Below are 26,019 nucleotides of genomic sequence, written 5' to 3' on the forward strand. Positions count from 1 at the left end.
TCACAGCCCGTGCGGGTGGTGTCCGAAACACTGCGCAGTTTCAGTGGGCCAACGTGGAACTCTTGTGCGCTCCGTGTGGAGAAAGCAGGCGCACCGAATGACCGTGCAAGAACGGGAAACCACACATTGCGGAAGAAATCCTGTCCTGTCAAAATATCTAAACATTGCACCTCAAAGAAAAGGAGACATTGGGTAAGTGGGGTGATGGTCTCTCTTTACCAGGCACAAATCACAGTGCAGTGTGCAAGCATCGCTGCAGCCAATGGATGTCATTAACTTGCATTCATTTAAAAAGTAGTTTCAAGTTTGAAACCTCCCCATTGCAAACAATCGGCAGTTTTGTATTTTTGCAAACTATGTTTCGTCTTGTCTTGGCATGTGTTCGTTGTATTGAATGCGGACGTTGTATCCACATTCAACCAGGTTATTTGTCGATTCATTAAATTATCCTGTTTTGTGTGCTGAGATTAATCATCGCTGGCTGGTATGAGGTCGGTGGGTGTGATATGCCTTAGACGTTTGCTAAATTGACTAGTGACGTGGACTGGATTGAAGTCCCATGACTGAAGTCCAGCGGATAACTTAATACACTTCTACATCTCCCCCTCGTGATGCACCTAAGGGCCATCAAATGGTCAGGTTAAATTATCCTCTGGTGATCATGAACTTGTCACCCCTGGGTCCGACTTCTTAGTAAATGTCGAATAGACTGAGGTTATGATAATGCAAACAACATTTTTTTGTATTAAATTCTGAGGGGTCTGAAACGGAACCTGACAACTGACATGACCACGATATTTAGTTATCCAAATATAAGATTGTGTACTGTAACTTATTCTCCACAATAAAGTTGCAGTCAAAGTTACAGCAATACGTGGCTGCCAAGTCCCACCCACTCTGGTTGAGAGCTCGCCTTCAGCTGTCCCAAACAGTAACCCCTCCAGTAGACCTGTCATTCATGCCTGGGTTGAATGTGACACGCAATATTATAGTCTGTTAAATATCTAAAACCTCACAGGATTCAAACCGACACTGGTTAATGTTTCCTGGTGCCATTTCTGTTTGGCTGGCTTCATACATGGGCGCAGCATTCATGACTCCTTGGCTTACTCATAAATTACTATTTACTTGAAATGACTATTCACTTGTTTGACATGTTGCATCCTTCTTTAGATCCTGGATAGCTGCCACTGTCAATTGCAATGTGCAACTTCTAGATGCATTGTTATTATTAAAGCTATTATGCATTGACCATTTAATGCTATGGCCCATTTGCTAGGTAGGCCTACATGTATGGCTATAATACAGGTAATTCCTCATTGCCACACACATGACTGATTACTTATATTCTTACTAAGTTAGCATTAATATCCTGTTAGATAGACAATCTTTGAGATTAAACTGCAAGTCTGCAAATTTCGGCAGTGTTTCCCCCAGTACTGTGTTGTTAAGGCAGCTGCCTTAACAACAATAGGGCCCCGCATTGACTACCAATACATATTAGAATTATTATTATTATTATTTTATTATTATTATGCAATGCATTAACAAAGTAGAAAACTGTACATAACCCCCCCCCCCCCCCCCGCTCCTTGACCACCTTGACTAAGACATTTTCTGATTGCGTCATCCGTTTCCTGGATCATAGATACAAATATTCCTTTGTAATACTAATAATAATTTAAAAAAAAGCTACTGGCATACGCTGTTGTGTAGTTGTCAACATTGTGTGTGTTCTGTGTGTGTTTTCCCTTAATTCTCCCATACTTGTCGACATTGATCTCTTTGTTTGGACGTACACACCGAAACAAAACAGAACTCTTATTTTATATGAAATTAACACTAATACTATTGCTCTAACATATTCATTGAAGTCAACATAACTTTTCATCTTGTTCTTGCTTCGATTAAATAAACCAGCCGCCCAACAGCGTCCATGTCCTGACTACGTGATGCCGTGTGTCTCTGGTGCAGGCTCCCAGGTAGCGGGAGAAGATGCTGAAACAGCCGTCTGCGGGTGGGGACGATGGCTCTGGCTTCACCCCCCTGGTGGTGGTGGAGCTGGCCCCGGACGCCAAGGAGGAGGCCGTCGTCTGGCTGACGAGGAAGATCAGCGACAGCGAGCAGAGTGGAGGTGTGTTAGGACGAGGGGTGGATTGATTTGCATTCACCTGATTGGCTGCCATCGGCATGGGGACATACACTGATGGCCGTGGCTGATGTTTATCTGGTGTCCCGTGTGAATATTCAAATTATTATTTTTTAATAAAAATGGAAATTGTTACTCTGTTTGAAACTTCGATCAGTCCTGCATTTTTTCAAACAGTGCGATTCTATTTGGGACAGCTATTTAGTTGGTATTATAGGGGTAATAAGGAATATGCATGCAGGGATTAATGCAAATAGAAAACAGAGCGCTGCAAGTATTTCAGGGGGGAATTCGTGGAGAAAAACAGTAGGGTAAAATAAGGTAATCTAGGTTTATTTTACTTGCAGGAAAAATCTGTTGTCAGGTTTAAAACGATATCAGCTCCGTATCCCCATAGTATATATACATCAAATACAAAACAAACTAAAATTCTCTCTGCCAGACGGGATTTTTTTATTGTGGAAAGTTTCAATTGTGTATAAACAGCAGTGTATAAACCGCTGCTGAGACTGTGTCTCACCACAAAGGAGAGACTCGAGCATGCACCTGTATAAAATAGGACAAGCCACCGACAACATCATTCATATGAATAATTCATAACGACATGTCTTGAAGGAGGGACTTCGAGCCCCGATAAAAGACACACCGACATGTCCTGTTCCTTACCCATCATGCACCTTGCTTCTTTCCTTCCGTCCGGCCCAAGGTGCCGGTCTGTCGGTGCAGCAGCTTTGGTCCGGCACGGCCGAGACGGAGAAGGACAACCCCAACGTGTTCCTGGTGGGCGGCTCGCGCCAGAGGCTGCTGTCCGGAGCCGAGGACCTGGGGCTCTTCAAGGAGTTCAACGACGGCTCCATGCGCGCCTTCACCTGCGCCAACAGGGACAACTTCAAAGACTTCAAGGGTACGGCGATGGAGGTGTTGGTTGGGGGAAGGAGAGCGGGGCTGGTGGTGTTGAAGGCCCCACCGGGGGGGGGGGGGGGGGAGCTAATGGCTCTCTTAACCGAGCTCTGGGGCTGTGTTCCAATCGGTCCAGTTATGGGCCATTTAATAGTGCACTATTTAGGGTCACCATGTTGGAGGGTTCCCTAGTGGTTGCATTGGTACCCTAAATAGTGCACTATTTAGGGTCACCATGTTTAAGTGTTCCCTAGTTCACTATTTAGGGTACCCATATCGAAGTGTTCCCTAGTGGTTGTATAGGTACCGTATATAATGCACTACTTAACATCCACAGTGCACCATAAAATAAGTCTGCAACTGATGCACACTCATTCCCTCGCCGTGATGCGTTGAAGTTTTACGGGTGCATTATGCAAATGAGCTGTCACACACAGGGTGACATCCAACACTTATCGGCTTGTTCATGCGACCGGTGTACGTCACGGAGACGGATCTCTGGCGAAGACCCCCTATACTTATTCCCTAAATAGTGTTCTAATGGAACCCAGCCCGTGTGTCTTCGACCAATCACGGTCGATGGGGAGCAGTACCGGATCTAATGGCAGGATAGAGACACGGTTAATGATCTTTGTATGGAGTGCGGTTGAACCACAGTGTGTATGAATCTGCTCTAATAGCACGCCATTTCGTCTTTGATTGAATTCATTCATTAAAATCAATGTCTGGTGTTAATCATAGAGTCGATACAAGACGTTTAAGTCATTAGCTATATTCATAGTTGACGTTGGTAGACGATGAGGCTTTGAAGATGAACGCTGTGATGTAAATCATCGCCAGTGTATTATCTCACATTAGCTGAACACCCCAGCCTTGTTGAGATGTCTCAGTGGCTAGTGGCTAGGGGGCATGTTCTTTATGAAAAATGTATTTGATGTTTACGGAATATTTCGTCCAGAACAAGTCAACTAGTAAAATCTTAAAAATAATAGAATGTTAAACTGACAAGTATTTTTGGTTCAGCCTTGAAAGCACAGCAACGATTAGACTAACCGTGCACATCCCTAGCTGCTACTAAGTCCATCGTCACCTGGTACTGTGATGACATCATTCAGACCACCATCAGTCAATGTCTCGTTCGAAGAGTCAGTAGATGTAAGGATGCTGGTGCCTTACGGTGTCGATTGAAGCACGTGATATAACGGTCGCAAATGAATAACCACTCCTTTCCTTTAATGTCGACACATCCTCAGAGTTTAATGGCGTTCTGTGCTCCCTAATAGGGGACGGCGATGGCTTTCTCAGTATGGCCGAGTGTCAGTACATCGTGAAGCACGAGCTGGACTCGCTCCGGGCCAAGAGCGAGACTCACATACCCGGATATGAAAAGGCCAAACTCTACCCCGGAAAATCCATCAGTGAGTCGCCCCAACCTTTTAAAGTGGATGGATTGATGACCTGACCAGATTGTTGTTGTCTACCTGCTACTTGTAATTGAGTCTGTCTGTCTGTTGGTCTTCTACAGTGTCAAATACATGAGTTACAGGATTTTAAACTTTACAGAAACTTGGTTTTGGGAGGGAATCGGTTTAACATAATATTAGGTTTTAATGTTAGGTTTTTGAAAAGGTGGAAGAATGAGATGCTTCTTAAGTCTTTCTCTTGCTCTCTCTCTCTTGCTCTCTCTTGCTCTCTCTCTCTTTATTCTTTCTCTCATTCTCTTTCTCGCTCTCTCTCTCTCTCTCTCTCTTCCTCAAGCTCCTTCATTGTTAATGGCTTTAATATGGAAATAATGCATATGCTAATAGAGCGAATTATTCTCCGAAGCAGATAAGGAGGCAATAAACTTGCCAAGTCGTTGGGATGCCTCCATTCGGCGGTCCACATTTGACAAATTACGCGTTAGCACAATGCCATCGCTCCCTACAAACAATACACTCAAGGACTGACAGATTAAATGATAGTGTTCTCAAGCACTCCGTCGTTAGGACGGTCCCTGGGAGACAATAGGAGTTTTCACTGCAGACAAAACATCACGTTTGATTGGTGGGCCCATCCATTGTCTGCCTGTCCTTTTGTTTTACGAAATGAAGTTGCGTGTTTCATTTCGCTGGCAAAGCCAATCGAGCCAAATGGAGGCATTTAAAATGCCCACGGCGGAGAAAATGAAGAATCATTTGTGTTCCACAAACTCTGCTGCGAAATTAAATCGAGTAGATCTCCTTATCGCAGGCGAGGGGAAGATTGCGCCCCTGAAATGTCACCCTAATTAGTAGCAAAGTAATTAAGCACCTTTTTTTTTTTTCCCACTTACGTATGAAAATGTATAAACATGAGGTATTGCTACGTGCTCACTGCAGTCCGCCGCATGCAGTCCAAAGGCATCCTGGTGCAGGTGTTCCCTCTACACGAGACAGAGGAGCTGAAGAGGCTGTCCTTCACCTGGTACAAGAAGGTCAAGCTGTCCTTGCAGCCGCTGGGTAAGCAGAGAGCTTTTATTGTCACTTCACCCCGTCAACCTGTATGTCCTTTATTCTGGATCAAAACGTTGGGATGGCTGACATTAAATATGGGAACATTTAAGAGTTTTCAGGGGAAAACAAAAATATCAATTTAAGGACGTGCCTTGTTATTCATGCTGGACCTGGCTTCTAAATCATGAATCATCTGCTTAGCGAACAATGATGTATTCATCATGGTGGAGTAAAACGATCAAGCAATTAGGAGTCAAGTGCAGGTGCATCCGTCTTATTAACCATCCATCTTCCTGCTCCTGTTCCCGTGCCCAGATGAGATCAGGCACTACTATGGCGAGGGCCTGGCCCTGTACTTTGGCTTCTTGGAGTACTTCACCTTCGCCCTGGTGCCCATGGCCCTGGTGGGCGTTCCGTACTACCTGTTCGACTGGGAGAGCTACGACAAATACGTCCTGTTCGCAGGCTTCAACCTGGTGTGGTGCACGGTCATCTTGGAGGTAGGACAGTTCATTCAGCATGCTTTAGTACCGGCTGTTACCATTACATTTACATTGACTGCATTTAGCAGACGCTTGGAACCAAAGCAGGGGTAAGGGAGGAGGCTAGGCAGAGTCCAGGTGAACTCTACCATGCCTTTTTACATTTTAACTCAGTTCTCGGATGTAGACAGAACTGCTCCATAGGTCTTCTTTAATCATTTTGACATTTGTCTGAATGTCAAAACCCATAGATATAAGTGCCAGTTTGTCATAAGGTGTTCATTATCACGATAACAACATTAATCAAAGGCTTCGTTGATTACGGTGCAGCCCATTGGCTCCCTACCACGCAGCCTGATGTGATCCCCGGATAAGGCTGACTTAGAGATGTTTGATGAAAGATTATTATAATCTTTTTTTGAATTTAAACCAGCGGCGAAGCTAGACCTTTTTTGGGTCTTGCCTTAGCCCACCCTATCTTTTCGTCCTGAAATCTAATATTACCTTCTTTTTTTTTACCCAAGCAATGAGAGAAAGGATGCTGTACACTAATGAACAGGCACAAATGGGCTAGTGAAATCGAGCGCAACCTTCCTGCAGGAATCTCTAACCTCTGATTGGTGGGTGGGCGTCTCCTGTTTGACAAAACCAAAAAGGCAGCGCGAGCACACTTAACATAGTTTCTGCTGTTTTGTCTGTCAAAAAGTCTTGCTAGTCCTTACCAGAAAATCCACGATTTCCAGCTGTGTTATAACATGACCAGCTAATAATAGTAAGAATCATTTTAAAACCTTGACATAATCTGTCAGATGACTATTAAATGACAGTTGACCACAAGGCGATTCTATCTATGCCTCCTCTTGAATTGCTTCATGTTTTGGTCGGCAGGGGCTTGTAATGCTGCGTATGATAAGCATTATAAGGTGCAAGGAGCAGAAAACGTTGACATGGGTGCTAATTTTCAGTTGAAAAAAAACGCTGGCATTATTTTATCAGCTGAGGGCGTATTCATTGCCATAACAACGTGAACTAATCAACAAGTACCACATGTTCTAATACTATGAGACTCATGAAAACGCCCTCAGCTTATAAAAGGTGTGTGGGGGGGTTTACAAGAATTTTGATCGTACAAAGTCATGACATAGGGGCTGACAAGTGACCAATGTTTACTGTTTAAAAATATTTTTAATTAAATGCAAACCCCATTATTAATCTAGTACACGTTGTACCAATGGGTTTCAGTAACTGTGCAAATAAAAAAAAAGGGGGAAATATGGTCATTTTCAGTGAAACTTACACAAAGGAAATTTAATATACCTCAAATTTGTTATTACAGTTCACATTCATTGATTATTCCTTCATCCAAATAGTCATTTTTCCTTTAATCACTATAGTGTTTCAGAACTGCATTATTTAGCTGACACTGCCAGCTTTTGGCTTAGACATACAACAGCATATAACTAATAAAATAAAGGTTGTGGAATAAAAAAATCTTGGACAATACTTTATATACTTCATATACCCCTGTGGCTTCCTGGGGTTGAGCCCCCCCAAAAGTCAGAACCTAGAATCGCCCCTGATTTAAACCATCTGAAAGACAAGTTTCCCTTTTGGGACAGTGAGGTTAAACTGAACTGAACTGAACCACAGGCATGGAAGCGGAGCAGTGCCACCATGGCCTATCGCTGGGGCACGCTGAGCAGGAAGAAGGCCTTCGAGGAGCCACGGCCGGGCTTCCGCGGCGTGCTGGGCCTCAACCCGGTGACGGGCCGCGAGGAGCCCCTGTACCCCAACACCAAGCGGCTGCTGCGGGTCTACCTGGTGTCGGTGCCCTTCGTGGTGCTCTGCCTCTACCTGTCGCTCTACGTCATGATGGTGTACTTCCTGATGGAGGGCTGGGCGCTGTCGCTGCACGACGCCGAGCCCACCTTCTGGACCACCGTGCTGACCTTCGTGCCGAGCGTCATCTACGCCGTGGTCATCGAGGTCATGAACCTCATCTACCGCTACGCCGCCGAGTTCCTGACCGGCTGGGGTGAGCCGGGGGGGGGGGTCTTTTTATTTATTTTATATTTTTAATGTCATTCAATTCACAAATTTACCGAAGTCTTTTATTTAACAAAATTCCAAATCTACAGAGGTCACATTATATATACAATATATACAGTAGGTCTATATATATATATGTGTGTATATATATATATATATATATATCATGTATTTTATTTTGTTAAAATAAAACATGTTAAAAATAATACAAACAAAATAATGAGCCATAAAATGCAAGAAATTTAATAAAAACAGATAAATGGGATCCAATGGATCCTAAGCAACAAATAACTAAAATAATACACACATAACTCTAATAATATAGTAGTACATAGTAGTAGTGAATATATAGCCTATACACATTAAGACAACCCGATCCAACATTAAATCAACGTTTCCTACTTAAAACACTTGTTAAAGTCCCTAAATACAATATTCAAAAGAAAAAAACACTGATCCATATTGACACAAACACACACAGGAATATTGCTCACTCTGAGGGAAAGCACAACTGAGCAAACAGGACACAAAGTGAGTGGGGGTTTCAGGGGGGCGGGGAGTGGGATGGGGGAGTTTAAGGAACAGCCTGACTGGTCTCGGTTGTCCGTTCGTTATTAGGAGGGGAAAGTATGCAATGAAATGATTTAGAAGTACCTTGGATTTTCTTTAGACAGGGAATTACAGAAAGGACATGATTTTGGTAATGCGAGCAGACTTGCATACAAAGACTCACACGTTTGACTTAAGAAAAACGCGATAGTGACAGTGGATGGAGAGTATAATCTCAATGTTGCGGTCGGGCCATTAAAGCAATGAGATGGAAATCCCTCCTACCTAACAGAATTGATGGCACACAGTCGGGCCGTTTTGGTCTATTATTTCATTCACTCTCACGTTTTTCTAATCACAAGTTGAGTCCCGTTCCAGTGAGTTATTTGGTCCTATGTGCACATTGCAGTCCAGCTGTTTCGAGCTAAGCTGTAAGAAAATAATTAATAAATACACTTGCGACAGATATTCCCTACACATTAATTAACCATGCCAATCTACAGGTTGCTTTTTAAGGTTATGTTCAGCAATGGCTTGATTGCTAATTGCTGGTTTTCTTCTTTCTTTCAGAAAACCACAGGCTAGAATCCTCTTATCAAAACCACTTGGTCCTTAAAGTGTTGGTGGTGAGTGTGGAGAAATTTGAGCTTTCTTTTGTTTTGTTCTTTGTTTTTTAGTCAATTTATTTGCATGTCTGAGTGATGACTGAATCCTCAACTCCATCAACCTGTGTTCTTTGTTCACAGTTCAACTTCTTCAACTGTTTCGCCTCGCTGTTCTACATCGCCTTCGTAATGCAAGACATGGTGATGCTCAGACAGGTAGGTCTTTTTTTTCTGTCTCCATTGAGTGCTTTTCTAAGTACTCAAAAACACTTCACATAATGAAATTCACATTAATAACAATAATAACCTGAGTTTATATACCACCTTTCAAGTCGACCAAGGACACGTTACACATAGCAGAAAAAAAGAAATAATAAAGGAAGAGAAACAGATAGCAAAGGTTTCCGAGGACTGCAGAACAACTTTTAAAAGTTGAGGTTCTCTATCATAATGGGGTTTTGTTGCATTAACTCTGCTTCTGTATTCCATTTCAGTGCTGAATTGTTTAGGGAGGCACATATTGGAAATTCAGGGCTGGTATCAATGTTTAATATAGCAATTTGACCAAAACTAATGTTCTTTATGGTCAGTGAAATAAATCAATAAATCTGCATTATAAAGAATAATGGAAATATTATAAATTATAAATTATAAATTATTTTATTATATATAAATAAATTCTTTCTGACATCTTTGAAGGAGCATGAATTCAATCATGCAAATATATGAAACAACCCTTTTAATATAAAATTCCTTCACAAGAAAGAATGTAAAATAACAATTTTAAAACTGATGCAACAGGACACTAAACATCGTCCACTGCCATCGGGGGAAGCCATCTTATTTGTTCGTCGGTCCGACTCTACTTCTTCTTCTGATTCTTCTCCTTTATCCCCCCCCCCCCCCCCCCTCCCCAGAGTCTGGCCACGCTGCTCATCACCAGCCAGATCCTGAACCAGGTGATGGAGGCCTTCCTGCCCTACTGGCTCCAGAGGCGGCGCAACAAGAAGATGATGCGCCGGGCCCGCAAGAGGGCCAGCCCACCGCCGGCCGAGATGCCCCTGGCCGACCAGGTCCGGCTAGAGGCTGACATGAGCACGTACCTGGTGGGTGCAGCCTCGGTGGTGTCACGCGTGCACACACACACACACACACACACACACACACACACACACACACACACACACACACACACACACACACACACACACACACACACACACACACACACACACACACACACACACACACACACACACACAAACACACACACTTTGATACACACTTTGATACACACTTTGATTCACACTTCGTAAACAAAAAATACTAATTCATTCTACACTTCTTAACATATGATCAGATGGTACTTTGATAATTCCAGACGGCAAATTAGGGATTATCTTGTGTACTATATCCTTATATATACTGTTCACTCTAGTTAGTTATAACAGCCTCTCAGCCTGCATTGTAAGTCAATTTGGATAAAGGCGTCTGATAAATCGAAATAACCGCATATTCTTTGTGGAGGGAGGATGTGTGTTAGGCCCTGGTGTCCCTGCCTTTCGTCGCACGTTTTCTCGTTTTACCCCTCACACGCGCTACTCACATGCACTCCTCACGTGAACAACACCTCACGTGCGCTCCTCAAGTGCGCTCCTCGGATGCACTCATCGAGTGCACTCCTCACGTGCACTCCTCACGTAAACACCACGTGCACACCTCACGTGCGCTCTTCACGTGTCCTCCTCACATGTGCACTTCACATGCACACCCCCCATTTGCTCCTCACATGCGCTTCTCACGTGCACTCCCCCCATTTGCTCCTCACTAGGCTTCTCACGTGCACTCCTTAATCACAATGTAAATAAGCTCTTGGGTATATTGAGTTTTATCCTATTGAATCCTTTGAAAATTGTCAGCAAAGAATTTCAATCAATCAATCAATCAATCAATCAATTAATCAATCCATCGATCCTCAACCACCCCGCCCCCTCCCGCTGCAGGGCACGTTCGACGACTACCTGGAGCTCTTCCTGCTGTTCGGCTACGTCAGCCTGTTCTCCTGCGTGTACCCGCTGGCCGCCGTGCTGGTGGTGCTCAACAACGTCACCGAGGTCTACTCGGACGCCTTCAAGATGTGCCACGTCTTCAAGAGGCCCTTCTCCGAGCCCGCCGCCAACATCGGCGTCTGGCAGGTGAGGCGCGCAACAGGGAGGCCGCGGAATACAAACGGCTAACCCCTTGTCAGTAGTGGAGCAGCTGCAAGGCCTTAAATTAATATGTATCGCTATATGTAAGCTACACTATACTCTGTGGTGGACGGCCATACACAGATCAGATTATGAGTAAAGCAGAGCTCTGCAGGGGGAGGGTTTACCCCCAGTCGCACACCGGAGCCGACATGTAATCCTGCGTCGCACGGTTAGTCAGTTCAAACATCACAGGACACGGGGAGGGCTTAGCACAGCAGGTAGAGCGGGTTGACTTGTAACCGGAAGGTTGCTAGTTCGATCCCCGGCTCCCAAAGCAAGAAACCTAACCCTAACTGCTCCCGACGAGCTGGCTGTCACCTTGCATGGTCGACTCTGCCGTCGGTGTGTGAATGTGTGTGTAAACCATTGTAAGTCGCTTTGGATAAAAGCGCCTTAAATGTCGAATGTAAAATGACACAGATCGAAAGATTCGATTTAAGCTGTTCTGGTTGCCTCATCCAAGCTTTCTCGGCTCTCCGTGTGAGGATATAAAAAAATTAATTGCAGCAAAATGAAAGAGGCTGAATACGGATATCATGCATGTTTATTCCAGTTCAGTGGACACGTCTGTCATCGTGTCTCATTCTCCGTCTATTTGGACTCAAATGGTCAAAGGTCAAATCTGAAGAAGACTCCCTCTCCGCATTTGTTCCATTAAGAGGTGAAAGCCACTGTGTGTGTTAGTGTTTTTTCCCTGTCCGTTAGTCTTCTGTTTGTCCCTGCCCCAGCTCGCCTTTGAGGCCATGAGTGTGATCGCCGTGGTGACCAACTGTGCCCTGATCGGCATGTCCCCGCAAGTCAAGTCCTACTTCCCCGAGTCGGAGACCCAGCTCATACTGTGGACCGCCGCCATTGAGGTACAGACACAAACACGCACGCAGGCACGCGCACACACACACACACACACGCGCACACACATACGCACGTTCACGCACACAGTATCAGACGCATACACCTGCCTATCTATGTGTTTTTACATTGACGGCGTATGTGGTACTACAACACACACACACACACACACACTACGTTATGACCCTCTAAGCCCCAGTTCACACACTGTAACTCTTTGGTTGATCAGATCACCAGCACTCAGCTATAAATACAGGTGTCAATGCTTCAGTAGAGACACGTCGGGTTGTGGAGGGGCTTTGTGAAATGCTTTCAAACACGTCCACCGTCTCCGACCGTCTTAGCATAACCCTTGTGGTCAGACACTTGTGGTTACCAACGTGATTGTCACACTTTTGTTGTGGCATTCATGTTGTCATGGAAACCCTCTCCTTAACAGACTTAAGAGATGGGACTCGATGACCGACTGCTAATATCCCAGTTGGCAAACTGGATGAATCTCCATGTCTCCTCTTAGAAAACGTTTGAAAGCTAAATCGAAGCTTCAAATGGCTACAAGCCAAGTTATTTTACCTTGTACATAGCTGTTCCTGGTGGTGTATTTTCTGCATTGAGGATGTGTGAAGACAAATCAGATCACTCGGTGTGATTGCGACCCAACAGAAACCGTACGCAGATTGATCTGACTACAATATGCGAAGCCTCAACATACTATTCCATATTTACTATAGTAAATAGGAAAAGAGTACTCTAGTGGTCGACAGTGACAGACTTTACCCAGTAGATGGAGCCAGAGAGTCACGTTGCGATCCGTACAAAGACTGAGCAGAGGTCCGTGCCTCCACAAGCTGAATGAACAAGTGTGTGTCTGGGGGTGTGTGAGGCTGTCTGCTACTGTAGTATGTTTGGATCACATGCACATGGATGTGCACACACACACACACACACACACACACACACACACACACACACACACACACACACACACACACACACACTAAACAAACAATCCTGCCGGGGGGGGGGGGGGGGGGGGGGGGGGGGGGGGGGGGGGAATAGAGGGATTTGACTAAGACGCATCAGAAAGGATCAAACCTATATATGCATGTAGCTTCGTGGCTTAACAAGCTCCTTAGGGTAGGTAGTAGGGCTAGGTGGTAGGGGGGCGGGCCCTGTGTGTCTGGCAGCCAACCAGAGAGCCCTAAGGTGAGACGCAGCCACCTATCCTCACCGGGACGAGAGAAAGTGGGTCATCCCGGCTGATCAATTGCCAGTGGCTGAGATTGAACAGGGAGCGAGCCAATTAAATCAAAAGGCAGAGTCACATGGAGATATGCGATTAGGGACATGAGTTAGATGCGTTGCTGTGTATATATATATGTATATATTCTCTGTCTTTCTCTGTCTCTCTTTGTCTGTCTGCCTCTCTGCCACTGAATATACTTTGGGCTTCTTAATAGAAGATAATGAGACAAAGGTTTCATTCATCTCATTAGTGTTTAGGAGTGTGCTTAAGGAAATCAAGCAAACTGCCGTTAAAGCGAAGAGCTTTTTTTTTTCGTCTTCATGTTTTGATCTCTCTCGCTTTCTCTCTCTCTGTTTGTCTCTCTCTCTCTTTCTGTCTCTCTCTCTGGCTCTGTCTCTCTCTGTCTCTGTCTCTCTGTCTCGCTCTCTCTCGCTGTCTCTCACTCTCTGTCTCTGTCTCTCTCTCTCTGTCTATCTCTGTCTCTCTCTCTCTGTCTGTCTCTGTCTCTCTCTCTCTGTATCTCTCTGTCTCTCTCCCGCTCTCTCTCCCTCTCTCTCCCTCTCCCTGGTTCTCTGTTAGTGTAGACAGGCTATTAAAGAGACGGGGCAATAAGACAAATGGGCCTTCGGAGGGACCACTACGCAGGCTGTTTATTAACCATGTGCATAATGTACGGCTGTTTGAGGGGCGCTGGAGCTCTTTATCGCCACGCTGTTCTGCAATAGCACCCTGACTGGCGGCGTTTGTTGTACTTACTTTTGTGTGTACTTGGGACTGTTAAGAGGTGTGTGTGTGTAATTGTGTGAGTGTGTGTTGAGTTCACCCCTTCGCCACACCCTGCTTTCTCCAGCCGTGGTGCTACGATACCTGGGTAATTACTGTACGGGGCTGACACGCACCGCTGAGCCGTAACCAGGCAACCGGCCAGCCACGATAAGGCACCAGAGAGGCCCCTTTCAGAGGAGGCATGGGCCTGTCTGTTTCCATCTACGCAGGCCAACCGCAGCGCTTTAGCCCCCGGCACCACCAACCCCAGCAGGGCCAACACCACCACAACCACCGCCACCACCCCCCACCTCTACCCCCAACCCCATCCCCGCCATCACCACCCCCACCCCAAACCCCACCACCACCACCACCAGTTAGAGGGTGCATGCTTGACCTGCATATGTTAGGAACGAAACAAAACATTCTTAAAAAACAGCTTTATTTTTTCGTTCTTTGGCTCCAATGTTGGAATGTGTGCCACATTAAACACACCGCTTCTGCACGGCCCAGCCATGATGAATCACAACTTTCAGAACCCTATCTTTCTTGCGCTGCTGCATGAAGCCCTCAATACAGTGTAACCAAAGGAAGAAGCTATGTTATAGCTTTTTTGCCCGTACCTGTGACCTTGTCCCTCATTATTATTCTGGGAAGCCGCGCAGAAGCATTCCCAGAGCTCTGCTTTACACATAATCAGATCTGTGTATAGCCGTCCACAACAGTGTATAGTTTAGCTTATATATAGCAATTCATATTAGTTTAAGGCCTTGAAGCTGCTCCACTACTGACAAGGGGTTAGCAATTCATATTCCGGTCTTGAGTATTCTTGTCCCATCATACCCTCTACCTTGACTTGCCGAGAGAAAAAACACATCAACCCTTATTTAATTGTCACCCGGGGTGTCTCTTTCTTCTCCTTTCTGGATTTACTTTTAATTATGAATTTACAACCAGGATTGTGACGATTTAGTTTGCACAAAAAAAATGGGTTTCATTTAATTTGTTTTTTATTTTTAATGAGGAATTCTCCGCATGGTGCTTGGGGGATGAAAGGCCCTGAAGAGACAAAGAAGATAATAGAACATGGAGGATTCAAGTGCGACATTATCGGAGGTCTCTCCAATACTAAGTTATTACTGCGGCACATGTCGGGGAGTGGGTCTGAGGTTTCAGCCAATGGCATCAGCCCTATTACTCCTTTTGCCGGGTGAGTTGACCTATCTGATCTCGTGATACAAAAGGGGAGGACAGGTACACAAGGGCTTCCCAGGGTGGTTGAAGATCACCATCCTCTGCTCTCTTTATCAACCTTGGGTCTCCTCTCAGAGAGAGAGAGAGAGAGAGAGAGAGAGAGAGAGAGAGAGAGAGAGAGAGAGAGAGAGAGAGAGAGAGAGAGAGAGAGAGAGAGAGAGAGAGAGAGAGAGAGAGAGAGAGAGAGAGAGAGAGAGAGAGAGAGAGAGAGAGAGAGAGAGAGAGAGAGAGAGAGAGAGAGAGAGAGAGAGAGAGAGAGAGAGAGAGAGAGACGGTCGGGAGTGCCAGAATGACATTGTGACGACGTGAATACGTCTGTTTGAAGCTGAGCATTTGAAGTTTGATCACACCCCAGCATTGACTAAACAGAGCAGTGGATTTATAGGCCTGTCATGGTTCGGCCTTGAAGAAGCAGACAATTCACCTTTCTTTTGTTTGATGTCGTTAGAAACATGCCTCTATCCACATCTCCCACACTTTTGGCCCGGTCTCTCTCTCTCTCTCTCTCTCTCTCGCTCTCTCTCTCTCTCTCTCTCTCTCTCTCTCTCTCTCTCTCTCTCTCTCTCTCTCTCTCTCTCTCTCTCTCTCTCTCTCTCTCTCTCTCTCTCTCTCTCTCTCTCTCTTTGTCTCTATTTCTCTCTCTCTCCTGTTGCTCTCTCTCTCTCTCCTGTTGCTCTCTCTCTCTTTCTTGATGCTCTCTCTTCCTACGACTACAGCGGCGCCACAAACCACGGCTGGGAAATATAAATGAGCCTTGAATTGCATTTTTGTAATCAGCTAAGAGCCGACAGGTTTATTTTGCTGGCTCAATCAACGTGACAAACGGCCACACAGGCCAAGGAGCCTTCCATCCTTCCTTCCTTCCTTTCCTGACTTCCTTCCTTCGCTTGTTAAACTTGTTTGTCCTCTGTCCATCCGTCCGTCCATTCATCTGTGCGGCGGAGAATGTTGCCTCTCCAGCCATCTTGCTGCTGGCTCTTATGTTGTTAACCTCTTGGTTTAAAGCGTTGTTTGATGTGATGGGATAGAAGATAGATCAATATAATGAAGTTTCAATAGATTTTATTGATGACACAATTTTATGTCTCTTTGGCTAAATGTTTAGTTAACGTTAAAGCAACAAGCCCGATTTGTTACTGTAACCACACTGTATATCACTATATAGTAAAATATCTATTTATCTACCAGCTGAACCATTGTACACACACACACACGCACGCACGCACGCACGCACGCACGCACGCACACACAGCAGAAGGAGGGGGTTAAATCCCAGGAGCAGTTATCTAAGCCCTCACTGTGTGTGTGTGTGTGTGTGTGTGTGTGTGTGTGGCATATAGATGCAAACTTTGAACAGTGACTAGCACGCATACACAATAAATTCCCATGGGAACAGGCACACCTGCTGTCTTTGAGTCCTGCCGGTCACGAAACGATATTATGTAGACGAAAGGTCACATCCAGTAATGGTAAGACAGGGTATGAACTGTGACGATATAATAAAAATTACAAACTGATTGCACATTATAAGGCACTTCACTCACCAATTCCAAAGAGATGCACATTATGTTGTACTAAAATGTAATTGGGTGCGATTACAAGGTCGAAGTGTATCTCCAAAAGCGACGCGCTTGTTTTCACGTGGCCATTGTTTCAGTCTCTTTGTTTACACACTCTGTCTCCAGCACCCATCGGTCACTTCCTCTCCTTCAGTGTTCTCCATTTCTTTCTTTCTATTTTCGTACTACAAATCTTAAAGTGTAGCAAGGGGTGTAACCAGCCTAATTTAAGAGTTCAAGACTGATCCCTTCCTCTCATCTTTTGTAAGCTTTTTTAAACAAAGCACCATGATGGAGATCGTCTTCCCGGCGAGAATAATACAAACACATTGCTGCTGTTGTTGCTTACTTGCTGCTGATGTGAGCTGGCAGCGGTTCACTCTGTCGCAGACCGCGGGCAATGCAGCCGCTGACGTGACTGACCTGTTTCCATCGGTTTATATGTAATGTGATCGTGGAACACTTTCCCTTTGTTTGTGTTTTTGCTTTCAGCACGGCCTGCTGGCACTGAAGCTCATCCTGACCTTTGTCATCCCAGATGTGCCCAAACACATCCAGACCAAACTGGCCCGGCTGGAGTTTGAATCCCTGGAGGCACTCAAGAAGAAGGTAAGGGCTAGGTCTGTAGGTTGTCAGTCCGTCTGTCCCTCCCACGGACAGAGCTGGTGGTAAAAAAATAGGAAGAAACCCAGAAACACAGTCTGTTGTTATTCCTAATGTTCCTTTTTGTATTAAATCTACAAATAATAAATGATGACTTTATGAACCTATGGAATTAACCATGGAATTGCTATGGATACAAAATGTCAATGATCCGAAAGATTCCCATTTTATACCCAGCAGCTGGGTTAGCATTGAGCATGGCTAGCACGGAAGTCGGCTAGCACAAAGTGCGGCAAGCTCGGAGCGGGACTCGCACAAAGATTGGCTATCACAAAGCAGGACTAGCATAGAGCAGGACTAGCATCGGGCATGGCTAGTACAGAGCTTGGCTAGCTCGGACTTGCACACAGGCAGGGCTAACAGGAAGTGGGGCTAGCATGGACTAGCACACACGCGGGGCTAACAGGAAGTGGGGCTAGCTTGGAGCATGGCCCTCGGTGGCTTCACGTAGCTCCTGTGGAGCTTCGAGCGGTGCCCGCGGCACCGCGTGTGTGTGTGTGTGTGTGTGTGTGTGTGTGTGTGTGTGTGTGTGTGTGTGTGTGTGTGTGTGTGTGTGTGTGTGTGTGTCTGTGTCTGTGTCTGTGTCTGTGTCTGTGTCTGTGTCCTTGTGTGTGTGTTGTCTGTGTCTGGTGTGTGAGAGCCAGCCTCATCAGTATTGGAATCTGGCACTGATCACTGTGATGTCCCGAAAACCACAGTTCCTCGCCCCGCCTTAACCTCCAGAGCCCGGACTAGAGTGTCAACCCAGACGAACAAATAACCTCCCGTGTGTTTGTGTGCTTTATCTGGTCGGAGGTGGCACCAATTCTGCCAGTGCTGCTTCCCCCACCCCCCCCCCCCCCCCCCCCCCCCCCCCCCTTTTTATTCCTCCAGTGCTGTCACACGAGTGTGCCCCCTACTTCAGGGTCTATCGGCCTGGGTCTGCCGGAGTGCTGAGTTCACCAACCACACACTCAATTGTGCCGCGAATCGAGCAACATGCTTGTAGGCAATAACCGCTCCCAGACGGAGGGCTTGTGGACCACCCCCCCATCCCCCACCCCAACCCCGCTCTCCCCCCCCACCCAATGCACCTCTCGGAGCACTTCTGCTAAGACGAACGAGGCGTCTCCTGTCAATAGTATTGATATAGCAGCGGTGTACGGAGCATTAGCCATTAGCATTACCCTTCAGGCCGCAGCCATCCGTCTGACGGGCCAATGACAGCGCCTGAGTGCTTCTCTGAGGAGGAGGCGGAGGAAGAGGAGGATGATGATGATGATGCCGCCGCCATCAGGTCCAATCGGTTACTGCCACGCGTACAGGCTCCTCTGTTGTACAAACGGGTGTGGTGTACGATGCACAGCTGGCTTAAGTCGCCTGCCACCCCACACCTTCAGACTCTTCACGGCACAGTTATGTTCATTAGGTACTTGGGGTCTAGCGGTGATGAGCTAGGAGCGCGACGGGCTCAGCCACCACACAGTCGGCTGGTCGGGTTGAGCCGACATGCATTATTGACTCCTGTATGGATTTACATCATGTGTTTCCAATACCGTGTGCTGGTTGCATCGGTAGGGAAAAACCTGACACTTAGCCTTTGCATGAACTTACATTTAGACTGATTTTATGGCTCCTTCGTGGTTTCAGTTTAATTATCTGTAAATACATTGTAAAATCCACCGAAGGATTAATCATCATATGGATTTAAAAAAGTCGACACCTTGGGTCATTCATGTAAACTTTGTAGACAAAAAAAATCATTCAACTTTTTTTTATTTTTATAAAGTCTAAACGTTGTTCATGTTTACTACCAAACACGGAATATGCCTCACAGCACATTACATGTGAGTTGATGAATGCATTGACTATTGAACAAAACAGCCCAGCACTGTTGGCCAGTTAGAACAAGGACTCCTGGGGTGGATCTGATCGGTTACTCTGTGCTCTCTTGGTTCTGTGCAGAGTCTGACTCAAGGACGGTGAGTAGCGCTTGCCTTGCATTCTATTTGGTGACGATTGTGTCATCCTTGCCTTTGCCGTTTCTTTTTTCTCTTGACACAATCTGGTTCAACCGGAGCTGGTGTTTGATTGAACGTTATTCACTAATATGATACCCCTTACTAAACAGAAAGGTCTCGGGAATGTGATTCAACTAATTTGTCATGACTGTACTTGAACATGCACCTTATTAACACCTCACCTTCCAATCCAATCAATCAATGGATCGATCTTTACAACAGCAAGCATCTTCTCGTCGTACCTTGCTCGATGTTTTGATGTTTTGATCATTTGATGTTTTGTTTTCGTTCCTGTGCTGCTCTGTCTCCGTCGCAGTGCATGCTGGGATAGAGGACTGCCGGCCAGTCTGTGTGATTTATGCATGATAGTGCTCAGACAGAGAGCCACACAGGACAGGGAGATAATGAAGGTAGATATTTAAACGGCTCATTGGGCTTTGGCTGCGCCTCATTGTCAAGCTCAACATGAAACACTGCATGAGGTAAAGCGCAGAGGAAATTACCGTCAGAATCTTCTGCAGAGATAAGACAATTATGTACTGTAGTGATGGTTAAAGAACATTTAGACACACTTTATTTCACACATGAATGTGTTACACTAACGTATTGCATAAAAATGGACAGAGGTTAAACAAATGTAGTTTTCCACCACGATACAATTCTCTGCTAATAGAAACGGCATAGAGCCACTCTTAGAAGTGTGTGTGTGTGTGTGTGTGTGTGTGTGTGTGTGTGTGTGTGTGTGTGTGTGTGTGTGTGTGTGTGTGTGTGTGTGTGTGTGTGTGTGTGTGTGTGTGTGTGTGTGTGCGCGTGTGCGTGCGTGCGTGTGCCTGAGACTCACCAGTATCTCTGGTTCTGTTGCTGCACATTCAGCACTAGCTCACATATTGTTTAGATAATAATGAACCCAGCTGGGGTCAAGAGATAATGCCCTCACTTCACACTTGCACACACACTCTCAATCGCTCACTCTCTAACTCACTCACAGACAAACAGAAGATACATTGACATCCATCTCTAAAGAAAGGAAAACGTGTTAATTATTTTCATACAAGCTGTACTAAAACCGTACAATCGTGTGTGTGTGTGTGTGTGTGTGTGTGTGTGTGTGTGTGTGTGAGGAGGGAGAGAGAGAAAGGGAGAGAGAGAGAACCAGAGAGAGCCGGATAGAGAGCCAGAGAGAGAGAGAGAACAAGCCAGAGAGAGGGAGAGAGCCAGAGAGAGAGAGAGAACAAGCCAGAGAGAGGGAGAGCCAGAGAAATCTCAAATAAGGTTTTCTAAGAGGCTGGCGCTGGCTTGTGTGCTGCTGGCTTTCCTCAGCTCAGATCAATACTGACATATCAGTACAATTAAGCTGCACACATTCAGCAGAGCCCACTGCTGCGGCTGCTGCTGCTGCTGCTGCTGCTGTGAGGTCCATAGGGGGGCTGTCAGTGGCTGACCTGTGGTACCACAACACACAGTAAGGCTAATGGACACCCCCTGCACACACACGTGAAACAAGCTTGTACCATCTCGTTCAGGGACCGGTCCACACACATATTTCTGCAAAAATAGTATTCGTTTTCGGCCCCCTATTCAAAGTGTCCACATGTAAACATCGTGTTAGGTCACTGAAAGCTTATTTTTTATTTGTGGGGACATTTTTGTAACCCTTGAAGTCATGACCTCCATTTCAGCATGGATTGTTGCTTTATGTTTTGGATTGGGAGGAATAAATCGTGACGGGGGACAATTTGAAGTCTGGTCTGCAATGGTACCTCATTGGATGGAACTGGTGATTGATGTAATGACTTCCATAGAGTAAACATGCCCAACACAGCTTGAGCTTTTAGAAGCTAATTTTGAAAGCTATTCTGCTCAAAAACAGGCTAAGGGAGCTGCTGTGCCACCATGGTACACTGATAACGGTAACGATCACCCCTTATGTCCTACTGTGAGGTACATGTGTCTTTCTTTCCACTTGATCATGTTTTCTCTATGAATCCCATCCATATTTCTCACACAATCTCTGCTGTCCTTACTGTTGTTTTTTTTTTAATTCCCAACAGTAGATGGGTTAAGACCACGAGGAGCTGTGATTTTATGTCCAGATGATGTACATAAAGACGTTGTCCTGCTATTATTTGTACCTAAGAAACGTTGGATGGCTCCCTTGCTTTCGAAAGAAGTACCTCTTTTTCTCTTTTGGTTTCTTTGAGGGAACACCAAATGTATTTAACCCTTCTCTTGGCCCTGATTAATCACTGTTTATTATCCATTTCTAACACGGCCAAGGAAACCCCCACCCTTTCCTTTTCCTCTACCGGAGGCCTTCAGACACACTCTATCTAATACTACACAACTCATCTGAACTGTAATTTGCTCCGGCTGGGACTTCGCTTACCGGCGACACACTGGAATAAATTGAGTGTGTGTGTTGGTGTGTGTGTGGGCGAGAAAGTGATTGGAAAATGTCAGGGCTGAGTCATGGCTGAGTGAACATGACGGGATATGGTGCAAAAGGTGAACATGAAAGATGGGAATCTGCATGAATCTGCCTTCATTTACTCTGATGAAGAGCCTTTGATGGTCCTGTTGCTGCTGTCTGACCTTGGTTATTATTATCATATCACATCGGATGTAATGCGATATGGCATCATCATCTTCGCTCTGCGGCCGACTGGATTTGGGTCACGTCGGGATCATCTTAAAGCCCCCGGACCTTGCCTGTGATGAACGCCCTCCTGTTCTCCCCCTCCATAGACCAGGCTGAGAAACAAGATGTCGACATAGCCCCAGCATCCCCTCTGTGTCCCGGGCGACTCCCTTTCCACGAGACCGCTGGTTAACCTAATCTAGTTGAGAGTCCCCAGACTCACTCTCTGCAGGACCAGAAACAACAGAGATGGGTAAACTAATGGTGTTTGGAGAGCACTGCTTCCCCCCCCCCTTTCTCCGCACCGCAACGTTACGTCTCGGTGGTGGAGGCCAGAGCTACGGGGGGCGGCCGCGCAGAAAGGAGCCGGAGATGAAGGAACAAATGGATAAAATGTGACTAGGCGGCCATGGCCTCGGGGCGTCGTGTAATTACACGAGGTCTCTGCCGCCTCGCTGTTGTTTACTCACTGGCTTCGCTTGTTTTCACTGCCTGTCTACAATATGCTAAGTAGTTATGCACCCAGGCATTGGAAATAAATGAAAGGGGGAACATTAAACATATTTAATCATGCCTAATATGGATTTGTTTCTACGTTTTGGCCTTCGCTGGCTCTCTCCTCGCTCTTTCTCCTCACTTGATGTCGTACTCCATGTTGAGGGTCACACTAATCCGCTTGTGAAACTTTGTGTTTGGCTGATGTGGGTAGATGTAAAAGCAACAAGTCGAATTAGTTATTTTATGTGTGAGTTACTAACATATCAGTCTGTCCACATACATAAAGAGGTTATAGAGGTCATTGGCTCAAATCCACACTACTTCATGGACGAATCTTAAAAAAACATCAAGGGACAAATGATGATTTAATAATACATTTGCTAATTTATCCAAAAGACTACCACAGTGATGGCTGCATATCATATGCAATTCAGATGATAAAACAATAGCTTGGTTCTTTTGTTCTACATTTTGTGGTTGTACTGTTTTCTCTCCACTTTTCTGTATATTACCCTCACCATACTATGTGAATGAAAATAACCCTTGACAAGGCCTGCCTTTTTTGTACAGTTGCATTGCATTACTCTCATTGCCGTTTTTTAAGTAAATGCTGAATTAGTATTACTTTTGTGCTCAAGGCATGTATTTGGATATGATCAGAGGTTTGTGACCCAATTTTATAGTAGGCCTTTTTTTATGATTATTATTGTGTTAAGTATTCAAATATCATCGGAAGGTCAGTGACCACTTCTCCAGGAGGCTGCGTTACTATAATTAATGTAATTTAACCAAACCGTTTCTCTATCATTGCTTGTGTTACAGAAAATGCTCGAGGCCCCAGTCCAGTAAGAGGGCCCAATCAGGATCCAGCCAATACTGATAAAGCAGGAAGAACCACGACAACAACCAATGAAAATGTTTGTTTACGCCGCCATTTCCCAGGAGCTGGCGGTCTATGTATACTGTAAGAACAGATAAAGAAGAAGTCAAACAAAGTTCTTATTATTTTAATATATATCAGCTTTTTGCTCTTTCCGAGGTTATTTTTGGGTGTGTGTGGTATATTTAATGCTCAGTATTTCATTGTTGAAATCAATTTACAAGTGTTATTCTGACGAGCAATTGAAGAAAGGTATTCAAAGGCTTTGCTGTATAACAAAGAGTGCAATAGTCAAGATTAACTGTAATTGAGAATTGTTGAGGGCAATACAAGATTGACTTGAAGTGTTAAACTTCAGGCCAATGGGAAAGGTTAAAAACTGAAAATGGATATTGCTTTATAGGTTTTACGGTTATGCCCTGTTTAGCCCAAGATATAGCAATTATGTTTGTTTTGTATCGAATAGTGTATTCTAGAATGTATGTTTGTGGAGTTTGAATTTAATGTTATCAACAGTCAGTATACACAACACTCCAACACACACACACATCACACACACTATCAAATTGTTGTTATACTTTGGTATATTTACTGTAGCTTATACTAGATTTGGCAATATACCAAATTCTTAACAACAGACCGACTATAGTTTCTTTCATATTTTTTCTATAGGACGGACTGTATAAACTTTTGAATGGGGACTTTGGCACAACTCTCCCAATAGCACTGCAACAGTGTTAAGAAAGTGAAAAACCTAATCGAACAAAATGTACAACAAGTGTTTGGTATGTGCATGTTATTCCACATACAGAATGTTACCCAAAACATAGCTATAGGAGTGATGATACTGTCGGGGGACAAAATACGTTTCTTTCACGGTTGCGTTATGTTGCTAATGCTTCTACGGTCCTGGAAAAATACAATGATAGTCGAGGTGGAGATCGCAGCTTATACGGTGCCTTGAAATGCGATGCCTATCCTCTTTTGTTACCCATGCCAAACAGGCATTTGCTATTGTACCAAATATATTGAGACGGGTGTTGGGGTATGGAAGAATCACATTATTGTTCTGCACTGTAACAATAAAATGTAGACAACGATGGAAACCTTGGTCTGATCTTTTTTTCCATGAAGGGACATTAAGCAACATTGAGAAGTATTGCGGCATTAACCCAGCCAGGATTATTCCCATAAAGGTGCTGTAGGTAAGATTTAAGAGCTCTAATTTTAGTAATTTATTAGAAACGCCAGTCACCCTTAGTCACAGACCGAGTGAGTGTAATGCTCTGAAGAATCTGTTCCGGTCGAGTCCACCTGCTTCAGCCCTCTCTCCGCTCATCTGTGACCAATCAGAGCCATCTTCCTTGGTACAGGGAATCCATCTTGCCTGTCTATGATCAGCGTGCGAACACAACACATCACTATAATGGAGAAACTTGCTCGCCACTGCTCTCAATTCACATCCCTCAAATCTCTCCTATACAGCACTGTGAAGTTGTTCCGGGAAGCGCGTTGTGCTGTACCCAGAATCACAGGAATCCATCGTAAAGTCATTATGTTTCATGTCACACTTCAGGCTTAGGTCAGTGGCATTTGGGACTTTCCTCTTTCCCGTGTGTGTGTGTGTGTGTGTGTGTGTGTGTGTGTGTGTGGTTAGGAGTAATTGGAGGTGGGCTGATGGCATGAGATTGACATGTGAGCGTGCCGTGTTCGGTGAAGGAGGTCAGCCTCTCTGGTTTCAGGTAGCTCGTGGATCACCGCAGACCTCCTGTCAGCACGGCGGGCAGGGTTTGGTGAACGTGGGTCCCTGCCTGGGACAGACCCCCTGCCACCAGGGTAGATGGAAGCAGGGTCGATGCAAAGGTCACCATGTCAAGAAAGACGGACATTCGGAGTGAGGCTTGATTTCACACATGCACCATTTTAGGAAGTAAAGGGTCAAGTTGTTATATAATTTAATTTTGTTAATGAGCAAACTCTAAAGACAATTCGTGATGGTCATAAATACATCTAGAGCTAAACCTGAGGGAGCTGTGGGCAATTATTTCTGTAAAATAAATAGAATAATTACTTATAATATTCGAGCAGCTATGTGTAAAATCCAAAGCTCTGCAAAACTAACTTCATTCTGTGAGAGCTTTTTGACAGTGAAGCAGGCGTTCAAAGATTTCTCAACCCACTGGCCAAAAAGACAACCGGATAACAAA

The 26,019-nt window shown here is 45.1% G+C and overlaps 1 protein-coding gene across 2 annotated transcripts; it reads left to right on the forward strand.

Moving 5' to 3' along the window:
* Nucleotides 1-17: 17 nt before the first annotated feature.
* On the forward strand, nucleotides 18-24,918 carry ano10a (anoctamin 10a). Of its 2 annotated transcripts, XM_030369570.1 has the most exons (15): nucleotides 18-192; nucleotides 1,975-2,134; nucleotides 2,856-3,053; nucleotides 4,333-4,467; nucleotides 5,410-5,529; nucleotides 5,839-6,023; nucleotides 7,656-8,040; nucleotides 9,174-9,229; nucleotides 9,350-9,424; nucleotides 10,126-10,314; nucleotides 11,212-11,403; nucleotides 12,189-12,317; nucleotides 17,626-17,742; nucleotides 19,741-19,757; nucleotides 23,755-24,918. In XM_030369570.1, exons 2-15 carry the CDS (start codon nucleotides 1,996-1,998, stop codon nucleotides 23,810-23,812), a joined length of 1,995 nt encoding a protein of 664 aa, XP_030225430.1. In that variant the 5' UTR covers nucleotides 18-192; nucleotides 1,975-1,995; the 3' UTR covers nucleotides 23,813-24,918. The 2 variants fall into 2 exon arrangements, with proteins under 2 accessions (XP_030225430.1, XP_030225432.1); XM_030369572.1 differs by lacking the exon at nucleotides 19,741-19,757.
* Nucleotides 24,919-26,019: the final 1,101 nt, after the last annotated feature.

This window comes from Gadus morhua, chromosome 11, assembly GCF_902167405.1.
Source record: "Gadus morhua chromosome 11, gadMor3.0, whole genome shotgun sequence".
Classification (NCBI taxonomy): domain Eukaryota; kingdom Metazoa; phylum Chordata; class Actinopteri; order Gadiformes; family Gadidae; genus Gadus; species Gadus morhua.

Bases quoted from the DNA above. Each gene is read 5' to 3' on its own strand.
- ano10a (XM_030369570.1), top strand. From the start codon at position 1,996: ATGCTGAAACAGCCGTCTGCGGGTGGGGACGATGGCTCTGGCTTCACC. The intron at 8,041-9,173 runs GTGAGCCGGGGG...TCTTTCTTTCAG, and splicing joins CGAGTTCCTGACCGGCTGGG to AAAACCACAGGCTAGAATCC. The intron at 9,230-9,349 runs GTGAGTGTGGAG...CTTTGTTCACAG, and splicing joins TGGTCCTTAAAGTGTTGGTG to TTCAACTTCTTCAACTGTTT.